Genomic DNA, 22,018 nt, shown 5'->3' with positions numbered 1-22,018 from the left:
TATTTCCAAAATCAATAGGGGCCTTGCTTTGCTGGTATCCAACAATATATCCAAGTTCAATTGATTCAAATTAAAAATTTTCGAGTTATCCTCTTGAAACCAAAATTTTTTGGAATTTTAAATCTATTTTCGGTCAGTGACCTTGACCTTTGATCTATTTTCTCCAAAATAAATAGGGGTCTTCCTTACCTGATACATAACAATATCTTTAAGTATCATTTGATTCGGATTTAAACTTTCTCAGTTATCATCTGGAAACCAAATATTTCTGAAATTTTCATTCTATATTCGGTCACTGTGACCTTGACCTTTGACCACTTTTCTCCACAATTAATAGAGGTCTTTCTTACCAGGTACCCAACAATATATCAAAGTTTCATTTGATTCGGACTTAAAATTTCTGAGTTATCATCCGGAAACCAAATATTTCTGAAATTTTCATTCTATATTCGGTCACTGTGACCTTGACCTTTGACCACTTTTCTCCAGAATTAATAGGGGTCTTTCTTACCTGGTACCCAACAATATATCAAAGTTTCATTTGATTCGGACTTAAAATTTCTGAGTTATCATCCGGAAACCAAATTTTTCTGAAATTTTCATTTTATTTTCGGTCACTGTGACCTTGACCTTTGACCATTTTTCTCCAGAATTAATAGGGGTCTTCCTTACCTGGTACCCAACAATATATCAAGTTTCATTTGATTAGATTGTAAACTTTTCGAGTTATCATCCGGTAACCAATTGTTGACGCCCAACCGCCCGCCCGCCTGCATCACCAAACCAATAGCCGAGTTCAACTTTGTTGCAACTCGGCTAAAAATATCACACAAATCCTAATACGTAAATGACTGTTATTAAACCGCATGGACCATCTAAAATATTATGCGGGAAGGATCCCTGGTATAGTATTACTAGTATAATAAATAAGATTTTCTTGGTTTTACATTTTCATGGGTTTCACTTTTTAACATTAGGTTTTTCGGTCTGACAAAATTTGGTTCGGTCCGGTGTGTTCATTGATGACCGAATGTCCTGTGTGGTCCAAAAAACTTTCACATAGACTGCATTACTGGCATCTATGGATGAAAACTCCAGATTTGGCATCCAAAATGGCTGAGTATTTTAGCTAATACATGTACTTGACTTTCACATGTGCCCCCCCCCCCCCCCAACCTGAATCTGCCACTGTGTATATCTATACACCTCCATGCAATACTTTGGAAAGATTTAGATTTACAGTAACAAACCTATATGTTGTGTCAATGTGTTTTATTTCTTCATAAAAGCGCTGACCTTTCAACTTCACATGAAATACCCCAGTACGTACCTGTGCAACTTTTTCTGGTGACACCGTTTTTTCGTAAGGACATCCCAAAACACACGAGACATATCTAAAACATTAAGAATAATTTCATTCATATGAATAACACTGACAGTTCTAACTAAACAAGATTGCTGTGCGTAGCCATTTGAACAAAATCCATTTAGCGTTTTCCGGGGAGTTGTGTCCACAAAGTCAAGTATGAGAACGGACGCATAGACGAACATCGGTATTTTATGTCCCCTTCTGCGTTGTGGCGGGACACAAAATGGACCCTGACCTCAAACAAAACCAAGAGTACCCACCCTCTGACTGGCATCTGAAGTTCTCTGGCTGCTTTCATGACCTCCTCAAATCTCTGTAAACTCTCAGATATACTGCAATTTATATTCTTTCTAAAAAGAAATGTAATAGTGCCAAGTCTGATTGATAGAGTATTCAACAATTATTTTATTCATATCTATTAATATCGTATAAGTTGAATTTTTAGCGAGACACAAATTTAGCAATTTTTCTATAAAATGGGTATATATTATATTAGCAAAAGTTAATTCTAGCAACTTTATAATTCCAGGAAAGATAACTATTACCTCCGATATGGAATAAATTATTAGCGATATTCAATTTTTGTGATCTTATCACTCTAACTAATAATGTCAAAATTAAATCCTCGCTAAAAATTACGTATTTAGATCTTAGATCCACCCATTTGTTAATACCATTATACATGGGTACACTTACAATCTATATTATTGGTTCAAAATATTGCAATACATACATGTAATTTGAAAAGTATTGCCATTTATATTACATTTCACCTACTACACTATATTTTAAACACAATTTATACATATTTTTCTTTATTAAAATGCAGTAGGAGGGGGTGGGGGGCAAATCTAAAGAATCGTGAAACTCAAATATAACTGAGTGATGGCCTGGTGTTCTACGTTCAATATTTAATGCTCTTTTTCACAAATTCCTAATGACTATATATACAATGACTATGTATGCACTTCCTAATGACTAAATGTACTTGCTGATGACTAAACGTACATATGTACTTGCTAATGACTATATATACTTGCTAATGACTAAACATACTTGCTAATGACTATACGTACTTGCTAATGACTACACAAACTTCCTAATGACTATACAAACTTCCTAATGACTATACGTTCTTGCTAACATACTTGCTGCACGCATGGCAGATCTCACCTCAGATCTCCATTTTTTCCAGTCATGAGGGTCAGCAGTAGAGAGCTTCCATTCTCTTCAATCTTTCTCTGTCAGCTCTCTCCATGATAGCATTGGCTGACCAACTCTACGCCTACCAGGAACTTGTATATTGAGAGCGCACTTGACTGCACTGCTGGATCTGACAACGTGGCCATACCAGTGGAGTCTCCTTTACCTTAAGTTGACGTCGAGGTCATTGATACCACTCCCTTTTGAAAGTGCAACAATGTCCACCTCTGTATCTGGTTTCCTGCACACAACCAACATCAATTCTTCGGCGAGAAAGTGTTTCCACCACCTCGCATACTCTTCCTCTCAGGGTGTTTTCATTGAGAGAACACACTCTGAACCTCTTCAGGCGCTTGCTGGATTTGCCGCAATGGCCCGACCTTGCCCCCCCCTACCTGAGAGGGGGCCAAGCCGGAGACGTTACCGACAGATCTCTGAAGACTATCGGCACTGCCTATTGTTGATTCTGTAAATGATACTGCCATAGAAGATTGGAATGTGTTTTTTTCACGGAATCGCCTGTCCTGGCTGCCTCCCAACTCAGATCTTTACGACATCTTGAATTTCAGTCGTTCCCATATTTGGGCAAAAATGTACTTGCTAATGACTATATGTACTTGCTAATGACTATACGTACTTGCTTATGACTATACGTACTTGCTAATGATTATAACAGGAAGGGAGAACATACAACAGACAAAACCAGGATTCAAACCCGAACCTCCTGAATCTTTAGTCAGGTGCTCTACCAACTGAGCTACCTGGCCACCAGTGGTCAAACATGTCCGACTCCCACATTCCTCCCTTCTTAAATGTCTTCACACTTGAAGACATCATCCCAGGATCTTTAACCCCTGGCAGGCATTTGTTCACCTGCAAATCCAGGAGTGGTCTACCGCACCAAATGTAACAGGAAGGGAGAAAATGCAATGGTCCTGATCAGGACTCAAACTTGGGCCTCCCCAAATCCCCAGTCAGGTGCTCCACTAACTGATCTATCTGACCATCGTGATCGAACTCGGCTGACCGCTACATGACTATAAGTAATTGCTAATGACTATACATACTTGCTAATGACTATACGTACTTGCTAATGACTATACTTACTTGCTGAATGTCTCTGATGCTGCTCCAAATATTGCCACTTCACTGACACCACACGAAACCTAATACACAAAACACAAGCAGAATATAAACACAATGAAACAACATCAGAGCGCATGGAAAGTGTTACAGCATACAGCAAGAGATTTCTTACTAATCCCAATTCTAAATAAGTTGTACTGATGGTACATCTGTATATATTCCCTGTTTGTAGTTTCAAAATTTTTTGAAATCCTCTAAAGTTTATGTGGAAAGAGCTCAATTACTGGAAGTCAAGTGACAAGAATAAATCACATGCATTAGGTCATTCTCCTTAGATCTGAAAGTTCCTCAACAGAGTTAGAATAAAAGCATTTAAACTTGAATTCATCATATGCTTACATACTCTGCAATTATTCACAGTTAACTATACAAAAAAAAAAATCACCCATTTACAATCACCTAAATTTCACTTTCATCAATACTAACTGATAATGCAAAATTGAAAACAAACAAACCACAAAGATGAAAATTCTCGTATCACCAGGACAACCACTACCAGTGGAACGCAGTAACAAAATGGTTGTCCTTTCACTCACCGCATCTTTGAAGCCCTTCAGATTTGGAGTTAAAGCTGTGTATGTGATTCCCTTTGACCTCTTAATTGACTGCAGTACTTCTGAGTTGTCAGCCATCTAAAAATCCATAGCATTATACTAAGTGTATATTTTCTTACAGGTTCTGTGGTTTTTTTGTTTGTTTTTTTTTACAATCCTCACAATAAATTCCATACTGACTGATAAGAAGTAAATAAATTCCATACTGACCAATAAGAAGTTAATAAATTCCATATTGACTTATAACAAGTTAATAAACTCCATGTACTGACCTACAAGAAGTTATGACGTACCTGTGGAACCCATTTTGGAGACACGAAGCTGGTAACTTCTATCACAGGCAGTCCGGCTTCAGACAGCTTGTTAATGAATTCCACTTTGGTTTCTGTTGGCACAAATTTCTGTTCAGATATGCAACATTTATCTCATTAATGGTTTTCTCTGTATGAACATTGTACAAGAAGACATGGGGCAATAATTCTTTAACCAGGGCCATCACAGCACTTTATGGTACAGGTACCAGGTCCTCTTCAATTGGGAATCTTATCATTGTTTTTTTGATAAATGGGAAAATTGAGTTTATTGTCTTTTCCATCCAAATAAAGTTAAAAACTAAAAAACAACAATTTCAACATGTATATTTACTCAGTTCTTAACTTTATTTATTGATCCCCCCTCCTAAGTTTACATTGTGCAATCAATTTTTTAATGCATTTGGGAAATTTTACACATAAGACTGAGAAAATTTTTCCAAAAGCATTACAGGTAATATTCATCTTTATTCAGCTGATGAAGAGTAGATCACTATACAGACTCTATTCTCTTTAGAGAAGTCGAGAGACATATTCTCTTCAGAGAAGTCGATTCGCAAGTATTCATGTTTTGATTCTGGAAAACGTGTAAATGCCGGAGTTGGTGACGGTTTATGCTTCGATCAACCGACTCAGATGTGCCTGGATTTACGCAATACGCAGCAGGGTTAAGGTTTCCCTAGTAAAATGTACCTCGGTGCACTACTATGTGACGTCACAATATGAAAGTATGTCACGACGTACAGGTCTATAGTTGTATCGCGGGGAAAATGTCATAATATTTTCTCGCTATTTATTGCCGTTATCTAGTGTTCAAGCTGTATGTGTTTAAATCTGTTTGTCAGATGATTTTTCCCCCAGTTTTCTTTGATAATATATAAGTCTCATATTTTTATATAAAGTATGTGCACGAAAGACTGTAAAGTAATCTTTACATCACTTTGTGACCTTGATATTGCCCCCGATGTGTATAGTCATTTGGAATAAAGAAAACCAACGCATGTACATGTACATATCGACTCCATACAGGTGAAAGATGACGATATTTTATTTCGATCAAGGCATATTCAGAAAGGTAACTAATTGCAGATTTGTGATTTTGATACGGAAGGTACAATATTTTTTCTTCTTTAGATATGATTTGGATGTGAATGTGGAAAATGCCCAACATTTGAGTTGAGATAATGGAAATTGCTATATTTGAGAGGATATTGTACCGATCCGTATCACTCTTTAAATTTACCATATCAATGTCGACATATCAAGCCCAAACTGCAAATGATTTGAGTGCATCTTTCACTTGTACCGAAGTGATAAACAACTAAAAGTCTAGCGGATAAAAATAGCTCTACGTCACTTGTATAACGACGTAATAGTTAAGCAAAGGATTTCCCCACATGATACGATGTTTGTTTATATATTGACAAACGATTTTTACTAAAAATATGCGACGCTTAAAAGAATTTTACTTTTATATGAATATGCTGTTATTACTTGTTATTTTACTCGGGACACCTTAACCCCGCTGTGTAGACAAGTTGTTTTCAAACATTTAACAGTAATGCACAAAACTGTCGCAAGGAAATCAACACTTACTTGCTTTTAATCCATTTCAACATGTCCCCAGTCCTGGGTATAGATTACAACTCGATTATGTTAGCCAATTCTTAACTGGTCCCCTATTGTGACATCGCTTCTCCCAAGACCAATTACCGTAAACCCAGTACAGGGGACATGTTGAAATGGATTAAAAGCAAGTAAGTGTTGATTTCCTTGTGACAGTTTTGTGCATTACTGTTAAATGTTTGAAAACAACTCGTCTATTGTGTAAATCCAGGCACATCTGAGTCGAAAGGTTGGTCGAAGCATAAACCATCACCGACTCCGGCATTTACACGTTTTCAGAATCAAAACATGAATGCTTACAAAGTCGATGAAGGCTATGCCTCTCGACTTCTCTAAAGAGAATATATAAACTCGATCTAGATGTAGGCTGAGGAAAAGTTCTGATCTTTTAAAACAGTAACAAAAGGGCAATTTCAGTTACAAACCTTTTCATTCTGAAGTCCATCTCTTGGTCCAACTTCAACAATTTTTACATACGCTGGTAAACTGGTGCTCTACAAAAACATTGGATATGTTACGAGGAAATTCGAAACTTTGCATTAAAGCACATGCAAGTTTGCATTTTCGAGCAATCATTATGTTGAGTTTTGCTGGAGAGAAAATTCATCCTTAATGAAAAATAAGAAATAATGATGTCTTTTTAAAAAAAAAATTGCATACTGCGTGCGTCGAGCAGCTTCTAGCTTGTTGTAAACAAATTTTGTAAAATGAAAACATTCGACCAAAACAGGAAGCCATTCTGCATAACCGGAAATCGATTTTTGGTCCGCAGAAAGTGAAATCAAAACTTTTCCCAGAAAGTTTAAAATTCTCTAAAATTACATTTTATGTTTAATGAATTCAAATAAGAAAATTGGAACATATTTTTATTTTTCTAGAAATTGTTATACCTATGTCGTTTGCAGTGAATTTTTGTTGCAGAGTTGCAAAATGGTAGCCTCCATGTGCCACGTTGAAAATATCTTCTTCAATTTTCATCAAATTTCACGTTTTTGCATGGTTTAACAGTGTGCTGATATGTAGAATATATTTTATTTGTTTATATTGTATAGTTTGATATTGTCTAAATTAGCTATTATCTTATATTTTCCTCAATATATCGAGTTACTTGATGCAATGCCGAGTCGTATTACATTTTTTGTTATTAGTAGAAATTACACATTTGCCGAAGACACTAGAATATTTAGTGTACTCGAGGGAATATATATAGAATAGTGTATGTGTTGTAATATTGTTAGATGCGGTCTGAATCATTGCAAACTTTTCTCACTGCATTGTCAGTACTTGAACCATTTAGTAAATCATAGACTAAAGTCCGTTTGTCTGAAGTTAAAATCATAATGAATTCAAAGTAGTATACATCATTTTCTTGTTAATGACTTTTTAAAGTTGATCGACCTATTACTTGATGAAGTATATCTATGGTGCATGAAACCCTTACTATGTGTCAACATTTTATTTCATATTCAGGACTGTACGGTAATTTTTATTTCATATATGTTCGGAAACATGAAAATGTATTAGTCTAAACACAATTTCTGCTTATTCCATAACCAACTGAGTGTCACTTACCAGGCACAGTGATGCGTGGGGATGTATTCGTCTGTCATTTATCCATCTGTCACTCCGTACAGCTTTATAATTATGGTGTATGATTTCCATTTTTAGCATGTTTATTGTTTGATTATCTTTAGATATAATAGTTGTTTCCAATCTCTTGGCTTTTAGTATTGACATTTTTTTATGCCAATCAACTTCGTGACTATTTGACAAACAAGTTTCCTTGCAGTTTGCATGAAATCAAACTTTTCATTGACTAAATAAGGAATGGATCTGCACAGAAAATTTTCTATATCTGCATAATCATTATATAAATCTTGATATTCTTGCAATCGTTTATATGCTGATTTGTCTGAGAAAGTCCCACCGACCCAAAAGTTTTTAGATTTATTCCGTCATTCTGGCCAAGTTTTTTTTTTTTTTTATTTCCGGAAAAGTTCCAAGGTCCTTTCCGGTACAGATCAGTATTTGATAATGACCAGAAGTTTCTATATTGTAGTTAGTTTCGATTTAAAATTTTAAAAACAGTATGAATAGAGGTTGCCTCACTGGCCTGCTACATCAACATGGAGGAATGTCGTCTACACTAGAAGCGAGGAGACACAAGACTTCAGGGTGTTAGAGCGTGCAGGTGTTCTTCGGCTGTTATTTCGGATGGGTGTGATACTTCCGACAGTCAATAAGAAAGAATATCTATGTTTCTATTGTTATTTATTCTCAATTTAAACTTATTTACAAACTTAATATATTTACAAACTGGAAAACATCTGTTATATGTGCATGTGTAACTCAGCTCTGATTGGTTTATTTAAATACATGACCTTCACTAACACTGCTGTAAAAGTTGCCAGCATCCATTTTGTTTCATAAGCAAAGTCAAGTCCCTGTCGTAACCTAGTTTTATGGTAAAAGTTACCGATATGATTAAAAAATTATATCCAGAATCAAAATCACTTCAAAATATAAATTGTCATAATGAGCAAAAATGAAAAAATACCTGTAAACCACGAAATAAAAGACAGCAACCGAATTTACAAACTGTCCGAAGTTAAAACACCATGTGTCCAAAATAAACAACCGCATTGTCCGTAGTTACAACATTTAAATATTTATATGTGGCATAAATTGCAGGAAAAAATCCGATGAAACTTGAGTGTTCAACGAATCAACCGTTTATAATATGTCTTATGTCCAGTGGTTAGATAATCAGCATTTCCGAAATGCATGGAGTACTGTCCGAAATAACACCTTCCCCTAATTGTAAAATCAAAGCAGAACTATACGCAAGAAATGACTTGGCGAGGAAACATGGAATGATGTGCTTTATGATGTTTTGGTACAGATTTTGTTAATGGTCATGGGAAATTTCATATTTGATAAAATTCTGCTGGCTAAAAACATCCTTTTTACCTACTTACTTACCCTCCTCTGAAGTTTAGGGTCGGAAGAAGGGGAAACAAATATTTTTAAACATGACGTAATGAAGCTGAATTATTCACCACTTGGCCAGATGCTTCCAAACAAATTGATTAATAAGAAACGGTATCAAACTGACCATTCTTTGTATATTTGTAATTCAACTTGCTTGTATTATAATTAACTCCATATTTAGGCTTTTTTTACCATGTATGTACTGTCTATAGTCCAGGAGCTATTGACCGACAGATCTAGGGCTAAAAACTTTGTTTCTGCCACTAGCCCCTGGGCTAGTAGTTAATTATTTCAATTGCACACCCCGAGTAATAATAAAATTATTTGGAAAGCTTCTTTAGAAGAACCACAGGCCTTTGGGGTAGATATGTCAAATTAATAAGCAGTGTAGATTTAAATTCATATCATGTTCTTCTGGAACAGCTGTTGTGTTGCAGTCTGTATGAAGTATGTATTTATGATTTTTCTTAGAAACAATTTAAAACAATAGATTTCTAGTATAATATGTAATGTGTGGAAAATGATTGATTCTTATTTTTGTCTGCTTCAAATTTAATCTTTTGATATGAGGTCTGATTTCTTGAAATACAAAACGAAAGACAGATTACTGGTATTAAAAATAATCTCTTTTAAACAGTTAATATATTCATTATTAACTGATGCTAGTGAGTGGGTGTATATATCATGTATATAATAGTACTTGCAAAAATCCTACACTACTTAATTTGGAGAATATCTTTTACCTTAGACATCCTTGAAACACACAATGTAAGGAAAGGGACTGGTGAAAGATCTGTTTTAACTTTTGAACATTGAAAAATGTACAGTTTAAAGGGTAAAATTAATGTTTCATTTACAGTAGATAAGTGTTGTGTCAGAAGAGATAGCAGTTATCTTTTATAACCTGCCCTATAATGTGAAATTTTTCTTATCAATGTAGGATGATAGTACAGCAGTTTATCAACAGCGAGGTGTTATACGAACTATAATAAACACGCTCGGCCTTGTTTTATCACAGAAAACAATTTCATCACAGAAAACATTACATTGTATCAAGGAAAGTGTTACGGTGAAAGTACATATTGGTCATTATGCAGTAGCCAATGAAAAAGCTTGTTAGATCTTGTATGGAGTGTTAGATTTCAGTAGAGTACAGTGTAGATGTCGTGGAGTAGGTAAATATGTTATAATGTGTGTTATAGTTAGGGGACCATGCATTGATGTGAAATTTGGTGTGTGTTATTAATTGAATTTTGAATTAATAATCAGATAATAATTGTTGATCTGTGTTTGTGTTTATTTTTAGTGTGATATGATCATCTAAAACTGGTCTAGAAATTCTCAAGGAGTGATAGAACAAGCCACAGATTCGCCTTTTTGCTTTGATGACGAGCACAATGCCCCCAAAGCAAACCAAAACCCCAAACGAATCTGTCCAAGAGATGGGGAAAGGTATGTTTATTTTAACTGTCCAAGAGATGGGGAAAGGTATGTTTATTTTAACTGTCCAAGAGATGGGGAAAGGTATGTTTATTTTAACTGTCCAAGAGATGGGGAAAGGTATGTTTATTTTAACTGTCCAAGAGATGGGGAAAGGTATGTTTATTTTAACTGTCCAAGAGATGGGGAAAGGTATGTTTATTTTAACTGTCCAAGAGATGGGGAAAGGTATGTTTATTTCATCTTCACAAGCCAAGTGTCAAAGATGTCACAAATAAAGGTTGGTCTACAGTGTTAAGCTATGGTAAAGTGTACAATATCTGGTACTTTCTGTTGTTGTAGAAGTGACAAAAGAAGCCATTCGTAAGTCCGTGTGGAATTTTCTGGAGGATAATGACCTCGTACAGTTCCCCCGCCCTGTCCATCACAGGATTCCAAACTTTGTGGTATGTTTCCTTTTCTCTAGTTAAAGGTTTTTGACTGAGATTTGCTGTCTGCCTGACTCAGGCCTTTATTTACATATACAGTGGAAACTGTCTAATCCAACTCTTGTGGAATCCATTTCACTGAGCATTCCGGTCCTTATTTTCATTCTCAATTTCATATTTTTGTGATTTTTACATTGTTTATTCCAACACCGTTTCGACATTAAATTTGTCTCATGGTGAATGTCGGATTAGACAGGTTTCACTGTACATGTAGGGACATCAGAGTTTTGTCTCCCGGTGAATGTTGGATTAGACAGGTTTCATTGTATGTCTTTTAGTACTGAGCCAGGGACAGCTTGATTCTGTTGAAAGTATCCACGGCTCTGTTTTTGTGTATCACATAGGGGCACTTCAAATGTTGCTTTTTTTGGCTGATGAGGAAAATTCACAACAAAATGAAAGCACCAAAATTTCTATTCAAATAAATGATACTTGATAAATGAAAATATGCTATAAAAGTCCCAGAAATGATTTATCACATAATGTACGTGTATTTTAGAGACGTTTGGAATGAATATGGCGGTAAATGATACTAAATGTTTGTAGGGAGCTGCCACAGCTGCTGAGAAGATGACAGAACTGGATGTATTTAAGAGAGCCCAGACTGTTAAAATCAACCCAGATAAACCACAGGAAAATGCTAGATTTCTTACTATGGAGGTAAGAGAGCAAACCCAAATAAACCATAGATTTAACTTAAGCATGCGGTGTCTAGGTCTCTGTGATTCTTCAATGTGCTGAGTCGAGGTCTCTGTTTCTTTAATGTACTGAATCTAGGTCTCTGTTTCTTTAATGAGCTGAATCTAGGTCTCTCTGTTCCTTTGATTTGCTACATGTAAGTCTAGGTCTCTCTGTTTCTTTAATGTACTGAATCTAGGTCTCTCTGTTTCTCTAATGTGCTGCGTCTAGGTCTCTCTGTTTCTTTAATGTGCTGAGTCTAGATCTCTCTGTTTCTTTAATGTGATAAGTCTAGGTCTCTCTGTTTCTTTAATGTACTGAATCTAGGTCTCTCTGTTTCTTTAAATGTGCTGAGTCTAGATCTCTCTGTTTCTTTAATGTGATAAGTCTAGGTCCTCTCTGTTCTTTAATGTGCTGAATCTAGATCTCTGTGTTTCTTTACCAGGCTGAGAAGACGCTGTTGGTACCAACTCCACGTTTGCGTCATGGACTGTTCAACAAACTGTTGCCTCCTCAAGGATGTGGGAAGGAGATTCTCCGCTACTGCTCCACCTCTCAGGTAATGAGATCTCTTAACATTTACGCTGATAGTCTAGTTAATTATATAGTCTGGTTAATTAGATTGATAATTGTGATGCTCCTGTCTTTGGCATGCAACAACTTTCTTTTTCCCTCATTCTATGCCCTCGTTATTCCATGCCAAGATACATGTGACCTGTTAACAGACAAACTAAAATATCACACATCGTGTAGAAACAAAGGATAATCACAATGTATTACATATTTCTATGGAAGATTTTTCAAATTTTGTTCGACCCTCTCTTCAACCTGATTATTTTTCTTTGGATCTTCTGCTGCAAACAAATCGATATGCATACCTGTGTAAATAGATTGCTTTCTTTTGTCGTTCTCTTCTAAAGTACAGAATTGTAAATATATTTTTATGTAACCTTTTGGAAATTTTCATGCATGTTTGTTGACAATTGAATTAGGTTGAAGACTAGAATGAGTGTTTTGACATGTGATTTGGGGCAAACTGTTTCTTATATAATGAAAATATTGATAAATTTTGTTAATTTTAAATTTTGCGACTATCGCATAAAATGTACCTATGGTATACTGATATATATATGGTATAAAGTATCAATGATTTGAACTGTCATCTATTGAAAGATGAGATTCTGATTCCACTCCTGCTCAGAAAAAAATAATCGACAGGTTGAATATACCTGTTGAAATATCTTCAGCATGCAGTATGTTCACACATGATTGTGATGCATTTGCTTGATGTACAGAATTCGTAAACTTTTGAACATTTTCAGCTTCTCGTGGACACTGTCTCCCTGGGGCCTTAGGGGTGTGGCTAAGTTGGTCCCTGGTATTAGCGGTGTGGCCAAAACCATAAAAATTAATGTAATCTTCAGAAATCTTCTTGGACATTAAGTAGTCAAACTGTTAGCATGATTATAATGAGCAATGAGCCCTGTGCCAAAACTGTGAGAAAAGGTTTCATGTTCCCAGGGTATAGCTAAGTTGGTCTCATATTAAAAATGCATTACATCATAGAAAATCTTCTTTACTTCTGGACATCATCAGGGGTCGAAATTAACTTTTTCTACCACAGGCTAATTTTAGCCTGTGGGTAAAAAATCCACAGGCTAAAATGAAAAACTACAAGCTAAAATAAAAATAATGAAGCAGTGCTCTTTTTTTATATATTTTTGTAAATCAATGATTTTCCCCATCATTACTGAGCCTAGTGGGTCAACAGGCATCGTTTGGACAAGACACTAAGTTACGTAAGTCATATGGTGCAATGTTTAGGTCTCTTGATTATCGCACCTCTAATCCACAACTTGTTTACCGCAGGTCTAGATCCAGTCTTCCAATTTCATGCCACATCAAGGTTATCACTAGTGATATTTTAAAGCGAATCCCGGACTCATGGTTTTATAAGCAGCACGATCACGAGCCCCATGAACTTTTTAGATAATCGTCTACGCGGTGAGCAATGCACTCGTGTCATCACTATAACCCAACCTCAATATGACAATAAACTTAGATAGGACATTCTCATGATTCTGATAAAAATAACCACAGGAAGAATTGGTAAAATATAGACTCCGATATATTTTTTTAGATAAATGAATAACAAAAACGTCATACTTGGAATTCAATTTAATCACCCCTATAGGTGAACAGGACTCGTGCCACATGTCGATATCCGATGTCCGACCTCTGAAGCATTTGTTTGACTCCGAGTTTCATAAAAAATCATAAAAGAAAAACCCGGATAGAAACGGTTGTTGAAATCGGTCGTTAATGTAAGCATTTGTATGATTCAGAGTGCAAGTTCAAGAAAAGCGAATAGCGCATCACTGTATAAAACGGATACGATACGATCATAGTTTGTAAATCACCACTCGCTAAGATTTTCGAGTGTCCACTATTTTTACTCGCTATTTTTCAAATGTACTCGTATTTTGCGAGTATTTAGAGCCCTGATCATGGAAGCAAAATGTTTGTATCATTATAATTAGCATTGAGCCCTCCTCCAAAACTGAAATTCATGACCCCTGGGTTCAGGGTTCAAACCCTAGGATGGGGTTAAGTGGTCACATTGAAAATGCATTATAACTTAGTAATCTTCTTTACTTCTGGACATAAAGGAGGCAAAATGTTTGCATGATTGTCATGGCCAAAAGTGTGATGTATATGATTCCAGGGTTCAGATACCAGGATGGGGCTAAATTGGTATGTACACTATGTATTAAAAATGCAGTACTTAGAAAAACTTCTTTACCGCTGGACGTCAAGCAGACAACATGAGCAGTGTGAAATTTACTACCCTTGAGTACAGGTTCCTGGGTGGGACCTAGTTGATCATATGTTGAAAATGCAATATATTGTAGAAAATCTTTACTCCTGGACATCAAGCAGGCACACTGTTTGCATGATTACTTTTAATGAGCATTGAGACCTTTTTGAAAACTGTAAAAATTTATTTGCCCTTTTAGAACTTGAATAGAAAATCACTGAAACTTAATCACCTATATAAGAATTCTGAATTATCAATTGTGTATGACAGTTATACCAACATATCTATCATCTAATACAATGTATAGAAATGGAGAAGTATAAAAAGCATACAGGTAACACAATGGTTTCTAGAGAATGAAAACGCTGCACACTCAGGTCACCATTCAGGCCCATGGGCCTCTTGTAGTTTGTTTAGTGCCAGGAGGAATTCTTGAAAGAAATTTAAAGAAGTGCCATCTTTCAGGGTTTGAAGGAGTACAGCGTCCCCATTGGCTTAGAGGCCAAGGTCAAGGTAGATTTGATTGTCATCGGATCAGTTGCTGTCTCCAATGAAGGTAAGGAAGAAACAAAGATGTATAATTTTTGAAAAGCAATTTTTGCCTCTGTTTTAAGGGAAACTTAATGGTGATGAATACAAAGATGTCATATATACATGTACATGTACTTTATTTCGCATTGATTGAGAGCTAACCAAGTTTGATACTAAGAGAACCTACATGTAGTTGGAATACATTAAGCATTGCTATATCATGCATCTCTTTAGGGGGATTCACATGTTAACTAATTGTGTGTCAGCATATTTAAACTGAAAATGTATTGTCAGCTTTGGGATTCTGTCACTCAATTTGACAAAGTATTGCTTGCTTTTACAAGTATACACATTGCAAAAGTTAAAGACATGAAAATATCAAAAGCATGTAATTACAGTGAATATGAATAGTTCAGAGTGAAAGTAGTAGACATTATAATGATATAGGTGTGTACATAGTTATTATGATTATTGACATGATGAAGTCATGAGTTATATTGTCTTCATTAATCTGTGGGCAAGTTTTGATAAATGAACAATTTAATCGTAACAGTTTTATTTTTGTATTGAATTTAGAAATATAGTTATTTTAAGCTGTCAGAAATGAAGTGGTGATAAATTTCATAACCCACCATAACAATTTAGATATAAAGAGACACTTAGCTATGAATACATTTAGACTCCTGTAGACTAATTTGTACAAATTTTAAACACAAAAAGTATTAAAAAGAAAGAAAAAAGCACATTTATGAACATGGAAATTACTTTTATGCAATTTCAACTGCATATGTAACTCCCAAAAATGTATATTAAAAAATTATAATTACATAACGTCCATTTTTTTTTTCATAAAAAAATCATAAAATCACGTTTGGACATTTTGATATTTGAAAGAAGTTTTGGTGACCTTCACTTTGTGTAGTTCCAAAGTTATGATTAAAGTTACAGATAGATTAGAAACAATTTTGTTTGCCCCCCGCCTCCAATTTGGGAGCATAAATCTTAAACACTATTTTGAATAAAATAAGATTGTCCATTGGTTAAAAAAAAACCCAGACACTGATATGATATTTACTAGATGATGCATTTAAAGTTTATAAATCTGTACGGCAGGATATAGAATTGGTAAAGGTGAGGGTTTTGCTGACTTGGAGTATGCCATGATGTGTGCAATGGGAGCAGTGACACCAGACACCATTGTTGTGACCACTGTCCACGACACTCAGATAGTAGACATTCCGGAGTCCCTCATGGAGGAGCATGATGTTGTTGTGGACTATATCATCACAGAAACACAAGTCATTAAGTGTAACCGTACGAAGGCTAAACCAAAAGGAATTATCTGGTCCAAGCTGACCCCAGAGAAGGTTAGAGATATAGAGTACAGTTTTCTACAAAAATTATCATAACATTTAGAGGGGCTTCTTTCCGCAATTAAAAACGGAATTTTCAAGCAGAAATTGTGTGTAAAATACATGTAGGTTTGCCATGTTTTCTTTAGGTTCGCCAGGTTCCTATCTTAAAACACCTGAGGGAGAAGGAAAAGGAGGCAGGAAAGGATGTAACCTTGCAGGACGGCCGTGAAGAAGAGGACATCCCCGAGAGGGAGGACAGAAGGCGCATGGATTCGGATTACGGACGTCCCAGGTAAATGAATGTTCTTTGTCATCAGCACAGCTGATTGAGGACTTTGCTCACTGTTTTGTTATAAAGGAAGAATGTCACTCCCAATATTGTTTCATCAAATACACACCATAATGAGAATTCTAGATTTTTTTCAATTTATACTTTTTTAGCCGAGTTGCATAGCAAATCTCGGCTTTTAAATTGGCGAAGGATGGGCATTCAGTTGGGCGGGCGATGTCCACAATTAGCTTGTCTGGTCTCTAACTTTCATACTTTTTGGTGCATCTTTATGAGACTTACATAACATGATCACATCCAAAAGAGGAAGGTTTCTATTTATTTTGAGGTCGAAAGTCAAGGTCACTTTGCCATAGATTTGGGCTTGTCCGGTTTCTAACTTTCATACTACTTGGTGCGTCTTTGTCAGACTTGCATATTTTGATAACAGCCAAAAGAGGAAGGTTCCTATTTTGAGGTCAAAGGTCAAGGTCTTTTTTTTCACTATACACTGTAGATTTGAGCTTGCCTCTAACTTTTATTCATGTACTTGCTGGTGCATGTTTATCAGACTTCAAATCCTGATGACATTCAAGATTCATGTTACTGTTGAAATCCAAAGGTCAAGGTCATTATCACACTAAATACCTATTGCGGCCATTCAAAGCTTCATACTTATAAACTATATTAAGTATGTGCATGTTTTTACTTCTTGAATGCAAGCATGTATAATTTTCCAAACTGCAATTCGGCCACATGATGGGTTTTAGCGATTTTTCTCCTTCGTACTCTGACCTTTTCTGTCATCCTCTTGTGCTCAGCACATTGCAGCAAAAATACTGCATGTCTTGTAAGGTTAGTCATTCATCTAATTTTACAGTGCTGGTAACATTCTATGTAGAGCATTATTCCAGAGTTTAGTCTTAGGCTTCCTACAGGGGTGACAAAGGGAGAGGGGAAGATACTTATTGTACCCCCCACGAACAAATTGAGAGCAATGATGAATGATACAATCGGATTATCACACAAAATCTGATAAATGAGTTTGAAGTATACCTAAAAACCTGATTAACAATCACCACAATGCAAACTTGTGTATTACATTTAGCGTGTACAATATTTGGTGGAACTTGTTCTTTCAACAAGTTAGCATAGATTTGATTTAGCGCTTTCTAAATGTACTATAAAAAAATATATAAATACGCAAGACATTTAGTGATGTACTTGATTTAGCGATAGCTGGTTTTCGTGAAAGGCACTATTAAATAGAAAACACAGCAGAATGTAATACATTTACAGTACATTCTGATAAGGATACAGTGTTGTGATTTTATAGAAAGATACTGTTTTCATTGACAGAAAATTGATTATTTCAACGCCACCATATGGTTGTATTCTTTTCAAGCAAGCCACAATTAGACTTTCCAAAGCACTAAATGTTTGCAACGATATAAACATTGATTTTAAGGTAGCAATGTGTTGAATGCCTCATAGTCGTTTTTCTGTCTGAAGGTTCCGTGGAAGAGGGGGTAGATTCAGGAGGTTCCGTGGCGGCCGTAGAGGAGGTGGACCGTACAGGGAGAGGAGAGAGACAGAAGAAGATCAAGGAGAGTATGCTGAGAATGGAGAGGAGGGTGGAGATGACAAACCGCCTCGTCCTAGGTACACATTCAGTGTTAAGTCCTAGGTACACATTCAGTATTAAGTCCTAGGTACACATTCAGTGTTAAGTCCTAGTTACACATTCAGTATTAAGTCCTAGGTACACATTCAGTGTTAAGTCCTAGGTACACACTCGGTATTAAGTCCTAGATACACACTCGGTATTAAGTCCTAGGTACACACTCAGTATTAAGTCCTAGGTACACATTCAGTGTTAAGTCCTAGGTACACATTCAGTATTAAGTCCTAGGTACACACTCAGTATTAAGTCCTAGGTACACTTTCAGTTTTAAGTCCTAGGTACACACTCAGTGTTAAGTCCTAGGTACACACTCAATGTTAAGTCCTATGTACACATTCAGTATTAAGTCCTAGGTACACACTCCGTATTAAGTCCTAGGTACACACTCAGTGTTAAGTCCTAGGTACACACTCAGTGTTAAGTCCTATGTACACACTCAGTATTAAGTCCTAGGTACACACTCAGTGTTAAGTACTAGGTACACACTCAGTATTAAGTCCTAGGTACACACTCAGTATTAAGTCCTAGGTACACATTCAGTGTTAAGTCCTAGGTACACATTCAGTATTAAGTCCTAGGTACACATTCAGTGTTAAGTCCTAGGTACACACTCAGTGTTAAGTCCTAGGTACACATTCAGTTAAGTCCTAGGTACACACTCAGTGTTAAGTCCTAGGTACACACTCAGTATTACATGTAAGTCCTAGGTACACATTCAGTGTTAAGTCCTATGTACACTCTCATTGTTAAGTCACCCAGTGGTCAGTGATGCGGTGGGTGGTTTGATTAGGACCCCTCCATAAGGAGGGTGTCCTATAGTAATCACACTGTCTCTCCGTCCATCAATCAGCACTTTCTGTGACACATGATAGCTTAACTTTCCTTGGGAAATTTTATATAGAATACTTGGATAAGGCAGATGAAGACCCCTTTCAGATAGGGCTGAAACGATTCAGGTACCTCACGGTTCGGTTCAATTTTCGATTCTTAGGCCACAATTCGATTATTTTCGATTCAATTCAATAGTTGTCAAAAACTCTAATAAACCATAATAAAAAAATACACAACTTTCATGTTTTTATTTCATTTCCTCCCTGAAAATCATCGTTTTCAACAACGGAATATGGTCTTTATTATATCAGATGCTATAAAATATCCAAGAGCATTGGTAATTTATTTCTGTGAAACAAATTCTACATACTGCCGCAGTTCCGTTCTCTTTAAAACCAAAATGCTTCCATACAAGGGACCTTAGATTGCCGGAGGGTTTTTAATCACGATTCCCGAGTTAGTGTCCGCCATTTTTCTTGTAATAAATTGTAAGGTAAAAAACCAAATCCGTGTTGAATTCTTTATTTCCGGAAAAGAATGTAAACATTAACCGAATCGAAATTTGAAGATGTTGAACCGAAAATTGAACCGAATGCCGTGAATCGCGGTTCGAGTGAACCGCGATTAATTGTTTCAGCCCTACTTTCAGATTTGAGACCATGTTCATAGTGTCTGCATTTTCCCCTGCAACATTATTTATATAGTTCAATTCTCATACTCTGTAAGCATAATAGTTTAGTGGAAGATATTTAAGAAATAAATTTCATTTTCGAAAAATACGTGAGGACATAAACTGCAACGCTTTAGAGCTTAATGGCCAGTATGAAGCATTACTGTTTACACCCATCAAGTATTTTCAAAAATGAGATTTATTTCTTATATTTACATTCTATTTTTACTTATGTCTGAGAATTCCCAGCTGTTAAAATAGCTGTACTATATTTATCACATTCATGAGGAAATGGCTATTAACAAAAACATTGGAAATGTAAATATACATGTTTGAGTTGACAGACTTACAGCCTTGATTTTCTATTTTTAGATTTAAGAGGCACTGTTGTTTATGTTTGTATTGAGAGACTTACAGCCTTGATTTTGTAATTTTAGATATAGGAGGAACCGTCGTTTCCGCAGACGTAGAGGATCTCGTCGCCAAGACGATGGAGACAACAATGAAGAGTCCCATGATGATGACCATGAAGAAGGTGAAAGCGAGGGAGAAGGTCGCCGCGGTCCGCCCAGGCGACGTAACATGAGAAGGCGTCGTCCACGGAGGAGAGAGGAGTCAGAGAATACCGGAGATGATGAGGAACACGAGGATTATCGCCCGAGACGTCGCCGTGGGCCGAGGACCCGAGCCCCCATCCCAACACTGTTCGTAGGAAGTATCCAGAGGTCGGTCAGAGTCAGCGAATTGAAGGGAGAAATCCGTGGTAAGGATGTCAACCCAATCCGTGTGATCTGGAATGGGGCTAAAGGTTACTCCTTACTCCAGTTCCAGGAAATGCAGGAGATGGAGTCAGCCCTGGATGCCCTGCAAAATCTGGAGATTCGCGGCCGCAAGCTGAGAGTGGAGAAATCCAACAGGCTTAAGCAAGGAGAGGATTCCGACAACGTCCAGGATAGGGTTGCTGATGAGAAGCCCGAGGATTAGATTGTTGTACTGTACTGTAGAACGGGCAATGGAAATGATTTGTTGCTTCTTTCAGCTTGAGAACAGTTAAGGATTGTTTTTTCATCTTTGATTTTAGTCTTCACTTTTCTAATGGAAATCTTGTTATTCGTATTATTTTTCTTCATTCATGAAAATATGATGCAATGTTTAAAGGGGGGAGGGGAAATCACATTTGTTTTTATTTCAGTCTACTTTATGCTCTGGCATTTGAACCACGTTACAGAAAATTCTTTTATCTAAAGACAAAACGTCTGAATTTTTATGTGATGAAAGTGATGGATATTCAACAACCAAAAAATATACCATGCTTACCTTTCTCATTTTATTACGGCTATAGACATAGCAATAATTCAATGTTCATTTTACTTTATGAAAGGATTTTTTTTATATTTTGATATTTACAGGTTTTAGTTTTTCAAATTTCACTCACTCACTTCATTTGCACATGTCTGATGTCTCATGTTTTCAGAGCTTAAGTTTGTACTGTTGCCAAACCCCACCAATAGCTTTGAAATTTGCATTTGATGATTGTTTATACTTAGAGTTGTGCTAAGTAAGATGTAATTCATATATTGTTACAGTGTTTGGCATTTTCTTCTTGTTATGTACATTTGTAGGTATTTTAATTCTTGATCCCTTTAAACTTATATTGTATTTGAATGTAATTAGTTCATTTACCAATTATTGTACAAAATTTTAATTTAAAACTGTTATGTTTTTGTTAAATTCTTTATTAATGAATGGTGAATGACTTATAAGCAATAAATCCCAAGATTTGTATGATAATATACCCCCGAATATTAGGTTTGTAGGGACACCCATTTTTCCAGTATAATATAAAATGGTTGAATTGTGCGGTCAGGCATAGATATGAATGCATTAATTATGTACACCATCCCTATCCTCTGTGGCCATATAAGTAGAGCAGACTCTCAGTGCTTTTTCTTGCATTGTAACAGCTAAAAGGATGGCTTATGGATGACATTTATTCAGTTGTCACAATCAGGTAGATGTCTATATACTGAGAATTAAAAAAAATAGTAAAAGTGA

The 22,018-nt window shown here is 36.1% G+C and overlaps 2 protein-coding genes across 10 annotated transcripts in view; one reads left to right on the top strand and one right to left on the bottom strand.

Moving 5' to 3' along the window:
- The window catches only part of LOC125683363 (hydroxymethylglutaryl-CoA lyase, mitochondrial-like), an 18,623-nt gene extending 11,648 nt beyond the window's left edge, over window positions 1–6,975 (bottom strand). Inside the window, exons 1-7 of one of the 2 annotated variants that reach the window (XM_048924432.2) lie at window positions 6,870–6,975; window positions 6,635–6,703; window positions 4,566–4,673; window positions 4,255–4,350; window positions 3,680–3,738; window positions 1,630–1,719; window positions 1,331–1,394 (exon numbers count right to left, since the gene is read on the bottom strand). In XM_048924432.2, coding sequence (XP_048780389.1) covers window positions 1,331–1,394; window positions 1,630–1,719; window positions 3,680–3,738; window positions 4,255–4,350; window positions 4,566–4,673; window positions 6,635–6,703; window positions 6,870–6,947 — 564 coding nt within the window. In that variant the 5' untranslated portion in view covers window positions 6,948–6,975. The remainder of the gene's footprint in view (window positions 1–1,330; window positions 1,395–1,629; window positions 1,720–3,679; window positions 3,739–4,254; window positions 4,351–4,565; window positions 4,674–6,634; window positions 6,704–6,869) is intronic. The other variant, XM_048924434.2, reaches the window with a different exon arrangement.
- LOC125683362 (methenyltetrahydrofolate synthase domain-containing protein-like) lies at window positions 6,953–22,018 on the top strand. 8 transcript variants are annotated; one of them, XM_056142562.1, is made up of 11 exons: window positions 7,145–8,427; window positions 10,141–10,375; window positions 10,507–10,652; window positions 10,983–11,086; window positions 11,675–11,788; window positions 12,252–12,365; window positions 15,090–15,180; window positions 16,269–16,522; window positions 16,657–16,802; window positions 18,291–18,440; window positions 20,401–22,018. In XM_056142562.1, the coding sequence occupies exons 3-11, from the start codon at window positions 10,586–10,588 to the stop codon at window positions 20,945–20,947; spliced, it is 1,587 nt and encodes a 528-aa protein (XP_055998537.1). In that variant the 5' UTR covers window positions 7,145–8,427; window positions 10,141–10,375; window positions 10,507–10,585; the 3' UTR covers window positions 20,948–22,018. The 8 variants fall into 8 exon arrangements, with proteins under 8 accessions (XP_055998533.1, XP_055998534.1, XP_055998537.1 ...); XM_056142558.1 differs by lacking the exons at window positions 7,145–8,427; window positions 10,141–10,375 and adding an exon at window positions 6,953–7,142; XM_056142559.1 differs by lacking the exon at window positions 10,141–10,375 and having other exon boundaries at window positions 7,127–7,228.

Source organism: Ostrea edulis, chromosome 6 (genome assembly GCF_947568905.1).
Source record: "Ostrea edulis chromosome 6, xbOstEdul1.1, whole genome shotgun sequence".
NCBI lineage: Eukaryota > Metazoa > Mollusca > Bivalvia > Ostreida > Ostreidae > Ostrea > Ostrea edulis.
This window is presented reverse-complemented; position numbering and strand designations above follow the sequence as displayed.

Bases quoted from the DNA above. Each gene is read 5' to 3' on its own strand.
- LOC125683362 (XM_056142558.1), top strand. From the start codon at position 10,586: ATGACGAGCACAATGCCCCCAAAGCAAACCAAAACCCCAAACGAATCT. The intron at 11,087-11,674 runs GTATGTTTCCTT...AAATGTTTGTAG, and splicing joins ACAGGATTCCAAACTTTGTG to GGAGCTGCCACAGCTGCTGA. The intron at 16,803-18,290 runs GTAAATGAATGT...TTCTGTCTGAAG, and splicing joins TCGGATTACGGACGTCCCAG to GTTCCGTGGAAGAGGGGGTA.